General features: G+C 33.4%; 1 protein-coding gene across 1 annotated transcript in view; it reads left to right on the top strand.

Moving 5' to 3' along the window:
- Positions 1-12,282, top strand: part of ABCE1 (ATP binding cassette subfamily E member 1) — a 31,269-nt gene that overhangs the window by 15,628 nt on the left and 3,359 nt on the right. Inside the window, exons 10-17 of the mRNA XM_055336527.1 lie at positions 4,155-4,276; positions 6,869-7,090; positions 8,080-8,139; positions 8,242-8,300; positions 9,868-9,978; positions 10,279-10,421; positions 10,546-10,668; positions 12,076-12,187. Coding sequence (XP_055192502.1) covers positions 4,155-4,276; positions 6,869-7,090; positions 8,080-8,139; positions 8,242-8,300; positions 9,868-9,978; positions 10,279-10,421; positions 10,546-10,668; positions 12,076-12,187 — 952 coding nt within the window. The remainder of the gene's footprint in view (positions 1-4,154; positions 4,277-6,868; positions 7,091-8,079; positions 8,140-8,241; positions 8,301-9,867; positions 9,979-10,278; positions 10,422-10,545; positions 10,669-12,075; positions 12,188-12,282) is intronic.

Here is a 12,282-nt window from a genome sequence, read left to right as displayed (position 1 = left end):
CCTTCAGCCTGGGGTGTGATCATGGAGACCTGGGATCGAGTTCCACGTCAGACTCCCTGCATGGAGCCTGCTTCTCCTTTTGCCTGTGTCTCTGCCTGTCTCTCTCTCTCTGTGTCTGTCATGAATAAATAAGTAAAATCTTAAAAATAAAAAAAAAGAAAAACCTGAAAACTTGATTTGTGTAAATTACCAGAATGCAGCAGAGATTGAGATTGAACTCAGAATGAGTGCAGAAGGGAAGTTTACAGAATAGAATGAGGAGACAATTTACATATATTTTAATAGGGGTCTGGAAAATAAAGCTATGACAAGGCTGAGAAGATTTCTGAAGTGAAAAATTTGACTCCTTAGATTCTTAAAGGAGCAAGTGATCCACATATATACTTTTTTTTTAAGATTTTATTTATTTATTCATGAGAGACACAGAGAGAGAGAGAGAGAGAGAGAGAGGCAGAAACACAGGCAGAGGGAGAAGCAGGCTCCCTGCATTGTTTCTGCCTCTCTCTCTCTCTCTCTCTCTCTGTGTGTGTCTCTCATGAATAAATAAATAAAATCTTTAAAGAAAAAAAAAGAAACTTAAAATATCCGTGATAAAGACACAATCTTAGTTGAGCCAAATATTTTTACTTCACATATAGGCCTGGGCATTATGATAGACTCTTTGAGGAATATAAGAATATATTCAAAGACTTCATAATCTGGTAAAGAGAAGAATATACAAGCAGTCAAGTCAGTATTTACCAACCTTACTCCCTTTTTATAAAATATTTTTATGTTCCCTTATTATGAAAGTCACAGATAACATCTACTTTCACACATTATTATTATTATTTTTAATAAAAGAACTAAAAGGAAAGTAATTTACAACCAGATGACATAATCTTACTATGTAAAATGTTCAGGGAGTGTCCAGGTGGCTCAGTCAGTTAAGCATCAGACTGTTGTGTTGGTTTCAGCTCAGGTCATGATTTCAGAGTCATAGGTAGGATTGAGGCCCACATCAAGCTACACACTAAGCACAGAGTCTGCTAAGATTCTCTCCCTCTCCCCCATTCCTACTCTCACATGCACGTACTCTCTCTAAAATAATAGGAACAAATCTTTAGAAATAAAATATTCAGGCAGCCTGGGTGGCTCAGCGATTTAGCGCCACCTTCAGTCCAGGGTGTGATCCTGGAGACCGGAATCGAGTCCCATGTCAGGCTTCCTGCATGGAGCCTGTTTCTCCCTCTGCCTGTGTCTCTACTTCTCTCTCTCTCTCTCTCTGTCTCTCATGAATAAATAAATAAAATCTTTTAAAAAATAAATTAAGTAAATAAAAATAAAAAATGTTCAGGCAAATCACTACAAATTCTGTATTTTGAGAGATTGTAATAGGGATAACATGTCAAAACAGATTGACGAAGAAAAGGAGTTAGACGTTTTTACAACTGTTTTGCGTCTTATTTATAGATAAAGGGTTAAAATGATCTCTTTGTAAGTGATACGGTGATAAAAAAAAATAAGTATAGGCATCCTGAAAATCTGTGACATGTCAAGGCAATGTTCAGTCTTGATGCTATAAAAAGATTTTGAAGAGCATATCCTTAAAATAAAGAAATAGAGAATGGATTGTAGAAAGGACTCTAATACACAAGGTTTTTTTAGCATTTGACCTCTAAGGACATCTGTGGTAAGATAAAAAACCAATAGGTGACTCAAAACGAATCATACGAATTTCACAGCATAGATTTCTCATCATGCAGCAGTTCCTCAGAAGATACAGTGGCTCACCAAATTGTTTTTTACATTTTGGAATTCTGTGTAAGCTCCATTTAAAAGTAGCAATATCAGAAGGTTTTTTTTCCCTTTTCAAAGCAAATTAAAAGCCCCTAAATGGTATACTATGCTGCCTTATACTGAGTCTTGAAGATTTTAATGGTAAAAAAAATAGTTATTCCAGATAATGGAACATTGCCAACAAAGACACCAAGGCAAGGATGAGTATTGGCTCACTTGAGTGATTTGCTGTTGTTGTTTTTTGGGGGTTTTTTTGTTGTTGTTTTCTTAAGATTTTATTTATTTATGAGAGAGAGGGGCAGAAATATAGGCAGAGGGAGAGGCAGGCTCTGTGCAGGGAACCCGATGCGGGACTCAATCCCGACTCGATCCCGGGGCTCCAGGATCATGACCTGAGCCGAAGGCAGATACTCAACCACTGAGCCACCCAGGCGTCCCTGATTTGCCGTTTTAATTGATGCTTCTTCAGTATGGTAGAAAACATTTCCTCTTAATATTTTCTTTTCATAATTAGATTTGCCCTTATTCTTTTTTTCCTTTTACCACCTGATACCTAAATTGCTGTGATACCCTCCTTTAAAAAGTCTATGGTTCTTTCTTCTTGCCAGAGTAGTCTTTCTGAAGTGATATTTTTTCTTATTTTTCTCTTATTTTAGAACTGTGCTGTACCCTCTAGCCATACATTGCTATTTTAATTTTAATTGAAATGAAGATTTATTCCTTCAGTCAGACTTACCCACATTCCACGTGTTCCACATCCCAAGGAGCTACTTGCTACCATATATGGACACTAGAACATTTTCACAACCATAGAAAGTTCTACTGGACAATGCTATTTAAGAACCTACCATTTTCCTTCATTGTCAGCTTAAGTCCAAGTTCTTTTGTCATTCAACAGCTTTGTTAAACATATTCTTAGTACATATCACAAGATTAAAAGCCATAGAGGTGCTAAATGTGTTATATAGTCTAACTTCATAAAATTGAGGAACAGGTTATAGAAGTACTCAAAAATAATAAAATCCAAGTATCTTTTCATAGTTACAGGGGGTCGAGTGTTGGGGAAAGTTGATTTGCGTATTAGAAGGAGTGTTCTATAGGTTGAAATTGTGATGGATCTTAAAGTGTTGAGTAAGATTTCAGCAGGTGAGGATTTAGACAGGAGACCATTTAGGAGAAGGAACAATCCCTTAGACACAGGGAAATGGAAAAGTGGATTATTCATGAAACAATGAAAGATCCATTTTTCAGTGTATCTTAGATATTCATGAAGAAAAATAGTACCTGAAGTTTTGGAAAGTCTTGAAAGAAAGTCTCAGGATGTTATTAATTTATTTGCAACTGAGAGCCATATCTGGGAACCTGAAAAAGATGAGGTTTGTTAAAAGTCTATAGCAATATTGAAAGAAATCTGAGAGCCTGAACTAGAATCTAGGCAGAAAAGGAAAGGATGAAATAAATACACATGTTGAGAAATTCAAGTTGACAGACTTGACAATTTAAGCAATATATCATTGGGAATAAAATTAGCTTTTTTAACAGGAGTGATGATTCCATTAATACAAATATGGAGATTTTTTATTTGTATAGGAAACTAAGTTGGAATTTGAGGTGTCTGTAGGACATTGCTTTTTTAACATTTTGAACCAACTTGAATAGGAATAAAGTGCTACATAAAAGTGTCATAACTTTTGTTTGCCTGATATTTGTACCATAGCAATACTGTGTTCTTACCACTTCAAAAGTCATGTCATAATCTCCCACTTATAAAGTACTTCAGTACACACCTGTTTCCTTTCTGATCTTCACTGGATTTTATATCTAAACATATTTGGCTGTGTAGGTTTTTTGGTAATGTTTCATGTCTATTCAGTGTTTTCCCGAGATAAATTGAAAATTCCCAGATTAAGTGTTCCGTTGTGTTCTCTATATCCCCTACTACAGCTGACATACGGGACAGGACGACTAGAAAGGCTTAATGTATGGGATGAATAGCATAATAAAGAGTTTAGGCTACATCAGATTAAAAAATCTATTGTAATTGTTTCTGCTTGGTAAAGTGTATTTTAAAATGTGTTCTTTATTGACAAAACACATTTATTTCACGTATTCATAAGTTGTTTCCTGTTAATTTTTTCCCCTTCCTTTTAGTGTAGGAAAACAGTTTGAAACAAAAGACTGATAATGAGTCTTACTTTAAAGAATATGTTTTAAGGCTTTGTTTAATATGGTCTCTACATTTATTTTTTTTTAACGTATCTATTTTCCTTGATATTTACACTGTTCTGTGTAAGAGTTTAAATTGTAATTAAATATAATTTTAATTTCATTATGTTATGTTACATTTAAAAATAAAAATCTATATTGATTTGCAGATATATCATTGTGGTGGAGCATGATCTAAGTGTATTAGACTATCTCTCTGACTTCATCTGCTGTTTATATGGCGTACCAAGTGCTTATGGTGTTGTCACTATGCCTTTTAGTGTAAGAGAAGGTAACTTGAAAAACTGTTTCCACAATGCTGTATTCTCTTTCACTCTAATGCTTAGAAAATGTATTATTGTTGATATTAAGTAGTTACATGTTGCTCTGATATTATCTAAAACTCCAATCTGCCAAACCGCTGAGCCACCCAGGGATCCCCTTAATGGAATTTAATCACTCAACAGAATGTATATATAGGAGGTTATAGCCATCAGTTGTTATTCAAAACATTTCATTTTGGAGAATTTTCAATTGGAAGGGGTAGAAATGCTTTTTCAATTTCATTCTTTGCAATCTTAAAATTTTTATTAGATTTTGGCTTCTATAGCATCATTATAGTATTTGTCATCTTTATCTTTGAAAGGCCAATACCAGTAGTAAAACTCCTATAATTGATTTAGTGCTCATCTTGTTTTCATGTTTCAAATTTATCTGTAATCTAGATCTTAAGTTTGTAGTAGATTGTCTAAAAACTTCATAAGATAGTTTAATAAGCATATTAAAATATGAAAGTTTAGTAAGTATGGTTTAATAAGTAATCAAGTCTAAATATTTCTTCTACTTTCAGGAAAGAGGGACTCTGGCCTCTCTTTTCCATGTCTCTTATCTACCTAATAAGTTAGGCAAAAAATAATAATAATAATCTACCACTAAATGGCTCTGGAACCAAATGTCAGTGCATTCTCTACCTGGTATGCCTTTTTCCTTTTAATTTTTTTGCATTTCCTTCCATTGATTCTCTCCTTTTTTACTTTATACTTCATCTCTCCAGCTGTGCCTTCAGCTGACAATCTAGAACTACAATTAGGAACATCCAAAAGGACTACCTAGTTCATACTTTGAAAAAACACCATATTTTAGAAGAATAATTATTTGTGTTGTCTTCAGATTGGGCAGGCTCCCTTTTTTTTTTGAAAGCAGTCTCTTCAAAGAGATTATTTCCGATATACCTAAGAAGCTTTTGGAAAAAGACATTTATATTGTGTCATACACTTGCATAAAAAGGCAGTTGTAGCTTTTCAGTTTATAAAGAATACATAAAATTTTTATGTTAAGATAATAGAATTGCTATCACCTACTTGTACATTTGAGATAAATAGATGCATATGTTAAGGAAGAAGTTGTGAGATTGCCCAGTTTTCTTTCCAGTAGTCTTAAGAGATGATAACAGGAACAATTATTAAATTTTTTGTTCTCAATTAGCAAGCATTTGTTGAGTACCTACTCTGTACCATTTGGTAGGTCCAGAATTGCACTGATAATGATGTAGGCTGCTGGCATTCACTCTTCACAGTACTAGTTATAAATGCCATGTCTAAAAGCTGTATCATTTAAGAAATGGTTCCTGGTGAAGTTTTTGAGGTTCCTCATCTGTTAAAATAATTCAGGTAAATTGAGCTTACTTTCTGCTTCCCATTAATATACTGAAGTTAATGTGACACATATATGTAAAGGCTCTCCTTGAACTGTAAAGGCAGTTATACCTTGAACTATTTTAAATTGACAAACACAGTAGAAATGGAAGGACTGGTTTGTTAATGGTTTTTTGCACAGTCATACTTTTCTGAGCCTCATTCCCTTACCTGATGAATTAGGTATCTGGATTAAATAGCCACTAAGGTTTCCTTCAAGTTTATGTTCCTATTTAATTTAATTTTTGGTTTTAGTTTTTTTAACCTCTTATTTGTAATTTTTAAATAGCTTTAAGTTAAAAAAATATGCTGCTTTTGGCAGAATAAGTTTGTCTATTCATTTGTTCTTTCCACAAATAATGAATATCTGTGTTCTAGGCTGAGGCTGTAGACTCCCTGATATGGCTCTCAATTCCAAAGGAGACGAGTAGCATCCTTAGGCTTTCTTTTAAGACCTTGGCCAGGCTTGAGCTTTTTTTTACTATCTTAAATATAGGAAACACTGAAAACATCTTTTCATTTTTCCCGAATAATCCACTTTTTCATTTCTGCATCTGCCATTGTGGATCTTAGCAGTTTTAGTATAGAGGGATTATCATGTATGTTTTCTTTCAGTTACTAAAGTCTGTTTAGATAATGATGTTTATTTTTGTATAGGGAAGCCAAAAAAATATTAAATGAGGTCAGTTTATTCCTGTAAATGTATTACAAACCTGCAAATTAATCTGAAAAAAATGGAGTATATATTATGACTTCAGTTTGTGATACCTAGCTCTATGTGAAAATGCATACTCCTAAAAAATTATTCCTCAAACTATCATTTTATGTTGCTCTGAAAAGATCCCATTTTTGTCATTTTTTCAGAAAAATTTTAAGTTTTGATTTAAAAATACAGAAATGGCACCATATTCTTTTGCGTAAAACCTGATGGAAAAAAATCTTATAAAAATCACATTAAAAATCATATCATTGAAAAGTTACTGCTTTGTGTATATAGGCACATATATATGCAAAAGTTATTTCAACTTGAATTAGATACCTAAAACACCAATGTTGTCATTGCATGCTACCACAAATCCACAGAAATTTGAAATCTATGCTTAGATTGCTCTCAAAATAATTTCTTGCTGTGGAGAAAGACTAGTCTTTAATTGATCTTTACTAATCTTTTGTCAATGACTTTCCACCAGGCATAAACATTTTTTTGGATGGCTACGTTCCAACAGAAAACTTGAGATTCAGAGATGCCTCACTTGTTTTTAAAGTGGCTGAGACAGCAAATGAGGAAGAAGTTAAAAAGATGTGTATGTATAAATATCCTGGAATGAAGAAAAAGATGGGAGAGTTTGAGCTAGCAATTGTAGCTGGAGAATTTACAGATTCTGAAATCATGGTGATGTTGGGGGAAAATGGTAAGTTTTCCTTTATTACATTTGAAAGTCTCTCCTGTTTATCCAATAACTTAGTTATTCCATGAAAACTGACTCAGATGTAGGTCTGGGAGCTAGAATGAATCCATACATTTCCTCAGTGTAGTTCAGATTTTGTGACAGTGTATGATTTCCTGTTATTGCCATTCAGTCAAGTATATCTTTTGTTTCATAATCTGAGATGAAAATAAGATTTTTTTTTCCAAACTAGTTTTTCTTTGTATAAATTGATAGGGCATTTATTCGTTTTAGAAAAAAACAGATGAGAAAGGAAAGGATAAGTTAGGTAATGCAAAAACAATCCAGTTTAATTTTTTTTTCTTGCATTTCTCCATTTGCGCTCTCATTATTTTAAATTCAGGCTAGTCTGTCTTTGTAAATAGTTGTATTACCTGAATTTTCGATATTAGATTGCTGTAATAAACAGCTATGAGTTGAATTTGAGTACCAAATGACTGGTATTGCTTTCAAGATTTAAAAAAAAAAGAAGATTTTAATTCTATACTTAGAGCTTACTAAATCTATAGAAATTCCCTAGGAAGATTTTACAATGTAACAGGCTTTAGCTTAATGGAAGAATTTTGAACTGGGTTGCATTTGACTTAAATATTTCATGTAAACGGACTTTATAAGGATGGCATCAATTGTAACAGTACTATATTACTCAACAATAAATTGTATTGGTATTTTAGCTAAGTGTTCTAAAAGCTAACCCAAGATTTGTATTTTATAGACCTACCTTTATTTTAAAGTGGTTATTAGTAAGATTTATTATTCTTTACTACTCCTAATTAGTTTCAAATGATACTTCAGAGGTGAACTATGAAAGTTTTAAGTATTTTTCTATATAACTTTTAAAATTCAGTAGTGTCAGTGTGTATCTTTAAAACTAATTTTTAGTAGTGCACATAGTGATTTCCTGTAAATGTGAAACATCTTTCAAGTTCATTTGTTGTATATCGTGTTGGCAGGTACTGGCAAAACGACATTTATCAGAATGCTTGCTGGAAGACTTAAACCTGATGAAGGAGGTACTGTTGTATGTTGTTGAATGTTTTTACTCTGTCCCATATAGGAAACTTTGAATATAATGAGTAATTTCCACTGTCTTCTTTATTTGCATTATTTTGCAGGTGAAGTACCTGTTCTAAATGTCAGTTATAAGCCACAGAAAATCAGTCCCAAATCAACTGTGAGTTATTATTCTGTTACTTGGTTATTAAAAAGAAAGTTTATACACATAACACACAAAGCACACCTGTAGCTTTAATCTTTCACCGTGTCAAAATTCTTCTCCAAATTAGTTTCTGTATAGTTTTACCAAAAGTGGCTAAGGAAGAGTATTAAGATGTCAGTCCTTGATTCATTTCCAATGTTAGGAAATGCTTTTAACTTTATTCACCATCTTTTTCCAAAACAAAAACCTAAGGAGGGGGCATCTGGCTGGCTCAAGTTGTTGGAGCTTGTGACTGTTTATCTTAGGGTCTTAAGTTCAAGCCTTATGTTGGGTGTAGAGCTTACTTTAAAAAAGAAAACATCAGCAACAACTTAATGTGTTTTGTGCTGCAGATAACGCCAGCAAAAAAAGTAAAAGGCCACGTACAAGACAGAATACATTTGCAAATTATTTATCTAATAATTGCTTATCTCTAGAATATACAAAGAACGGTTACAACTCTGTTTAAAAACAGGCAAAGGATTTGAATAGATTTTTTTTTTCAAAGAAAATGTACAAATGACCAAATAAGCACATGTAAAGATGCTCAGCACCATTAGTCATTAGGGAAATGCAAATCAGAACTGCAGTGAGATTCTGTACACCCACTAGGATGACTTTAAAAAGTAGTAACAAGTATTGGTGTGGATGTGGATAAATTGGAACATCCTATTGCTGATGGGAATGTAAAATGGTAGAGCCAATAAAAAAAAAAAAGTCTGTCCAGTTCCTCGTATGGTTAACATAGAGTTACATATGAACCGCATTTCCACTCCTAGATACATACCAAGGAGAAATGAAGACCTGTCTCAAAGCACAAATTTGACACAAATGTGTTATTCATAATAGCCAGAAAGTAGAAGAAAACAAACTCAGTGTCCATCAACTGGTAAATGGATAACACAGTATGGTATATCAATGAAATTGAATGCCATTCGGTCATTAAAAATACTGATAAATGTTAAAATATGAACCTTTAAAACATTAGGAAGTTAACCTCCTTTGGTTCTAGAAGTGTTGTAATAAATTTCTTAACTATAGTATTTGCCCTTAGTACCACTTTATTCACCTATGTGAGATAGCTTAGCTTACAATAAAAGTTTTATTATTGACCCTTTGTATAAGCTTAGCTTTTAAGTTCTGACTCTGCCCTCCTTTAAATATCAAGCAAGACATCTTAAGTTCTTCACTGTTACATTATGCATTTTGTTATCTTACTCATTGCCAAAGAGAAATTGATAACCACACTGACCTTGAGAATTATTCCTAGTCTCAAATGATATCTTTCTTGAAACAGTCATCATTTACTACTTTTAGATTTAAGGTTTTTTGTTGTTTGTTTTTTTACTTATTGGACATGATGGGTTTTTTAATATAAAAATTTCAGAACATGCCACAGACAATAAGCATAAAAGTACTATCCTATCTGTGGGTGGCAAATTCATCTATTTTTGCTCTGCAGCTTAACTTTGTCAAGATTCATAATTAGGGGAGTTCTGTACTGAAATAAAATTTCAATACTTTTTTTTTTCATTAACCACAGGGAAGTGTTCGACAGTTGCTACATGAAAAGATAAGAGATGCTTACACTCATCCACAATTTGTGACTGATGTAATGAAGCCTCTACAAATTGAGAACATCATCGATCAAGAAGTACATACTCTGATTTTTGTCATTTTATTATTTAAACTTTGGGTGACTCTACATAGTTCGCTAAAATTCTTCTCCAAATAGGGATCCTTGGGTGGCTCAGCGGGTTTGGTGTCTGCCTTCGGCCAAGGGTGTAATCCTGGAGTCCCGGGATCGGGTCCTGCGTTGGGCTCCCTACGTGGAGCCTGCTTCTCCCTCTGCCTGTGTCTCTGCCTCTGTCTCTCTCTCTCTCTCTCTCTCTCCTCTGTGTCTCAGGAATAAATAAGTAAAATCTTTAAAAAATAATAAACACACTTCAAATAGGTGCAGACGTTATCTGGTGGTGAACTGCAGCGAGTGGCTTTAGCACTTTGTTTGGGCAAGCCTGCTGATGTCTATTTAATTGATGAACCATCTGCATATTTGGATTCTGAGCAAAGATTGATGGCAGCTCGAGTTGTCAAACGGTAATGTCCTGCCAGTAAGAGTATTGCTTTTAATTATGTGTACCAGTATGCAATGGTGCTTAATATAGCATTTGAATATTTGATAATATAAAACTGGAAACATTTTCAAAATCATATATTTTAGTTTCATACTCCATGCTAAGAAGACAGCCTTTGTTGTGGAACATGACTTCATTATGGCCACCTATCTAGCAGATCGAGTCATCGTTTTTGATGGTATTCCATCTAAGAACACGGTTGCAAACAGGTAAAACTATCTTCTGAAACATTCAGAAGTCCTTATAAGTTCTAACAATCAGAAAATTATTAGTCAAAACTATGCAATAAGCTTATAAACATTAATGATACCATTTTATTTTTAAAAGAAAGAAGTAACCAGAAATTCTAGGAATGATTGTGTGACTCATAGGATTATTAATGTTGAATACTAGAAGGGACTGGGTAGACTAGTGTTCAGACTGTAGTATAGAACTCCTGACCCAGGGGAATAAGCATGTAGAGCTCTGGGCTGCTTGCCTTTTCTTGCAAGTTAACTTTTGTCTGCTTAATTATTTGGATTTTCAAAACAGGTTAGGATTTTGATTCCCTGGAAACCACTGATGTTATATACAGGAGATAAAACAGGATGCACATAGGTTACATGATTTGCCCAACTTAGACTGCTAGTGGTAATGTTCACAGTAGACCCCAGATATCTGGTATTGATCTATAGCAGAGTCAAAATGAATGATTTTACTTTTCCCCTTTTTTTCTCTAATTTTACCTTATTGGCTTGATAGCTCTTGTGATATAGAGAAGCCTAACATGTAAATCAGTTTATGAGAAATTTCTTAAACTTTTTAGTGTTAGAACCTTACATTAGGTTGAAACATACGGAATTACTGAAATGCAGCCATCTTTTTCTTGTCAAAATAGCAATTTCATGGGAGTCCAGCCTGTTTTCTGATAATAGGGAGGAATGGAGTTCCTATTTGAATAATTCATCCAAAAAATAAAGTACTTTACTGAGCTTCTTCCCAAAATTCCTTTGTTTTCATTTTAAATTTACTTACCAATTGAGAATTAACATATTTCTTTGAGAGGGAAGTTTTTTGGACTGTTAAATAGCTTACTTGAATAACAGTTCTTTGTATTTATAAAAATGCTTAAAATGTTCCACAGGTTTGTTACAGTTTAGTATGATGTAAGAATTAGTTTGGGTTAAAAAGAGATGGATTAAGCATGGAAATAGAAAAAGGAGTTATATGAGTACAATCCATTGTGCTGTACATAGTCCCTCCAGTGCAAAATTTCTGATGTTAATGTTACTTTTTTCTATTAAATTTTTTCTTCTTCCCTGAAAATGTCAGATTGGAAATTCTGTAATCTCCTAATTAATGATCTTTCGTTTTTCTAAACTAGTATTTCTTAAATGTTTCTTTTTCCAAATCAGAAACCTAGTTTAAACTGGGTTTCTTTTACCCAAAAATAATATAGCCAAATAGTCCAAGCAAAGACCCTTCTAAACATAGAATTTATGATTGTACTATTATCTAGAGGACTTATTATGATTGGGGAATTTCAAGGAACAGTGCTGCTTAATCCTCTTCATTCCAAAATGTAGTTAAATTTATGAGGTAAATTTTAATCACAATTAACCTTATTTTTCCTCTAGTCCTCAGACTCTTCTGGCTGGCATGAATAAATTTTTGTCTCAGCTTGAAATTACATTCAGAAGAGATCCAAACAACTATAGGCCAAGAATAAACAAACTGAATTCAATTAAGGTAGGTAAAAAAAACTATATTAAATCAGGAATAATTTCTCATAATAATTGAAAGGAATATTTCAAACTGGAAGGCTATTTCACAGGAAATTTTGT

This window comes from Nyctereutes procyonoides, unplaced genomic scaffold (genome assembly GCF_905146905.1).
Source record: "Nyctereutes procyonoides isolate TBG_1078 unplaced genomic scaffold, NYPRO_anot_genome, whole genome shotgun sequence".
Classification (NCBI taxonomy): domain Eukaryota; kingdom Metazoa; phylum Chordata; class Mammalia; order Carnivora; family Canidae; genus Nyctereutes; species Nyctereutes procyonoides.
This window is presented reverse-complemented; position numbering and strand designations above follow the sequence as displayed.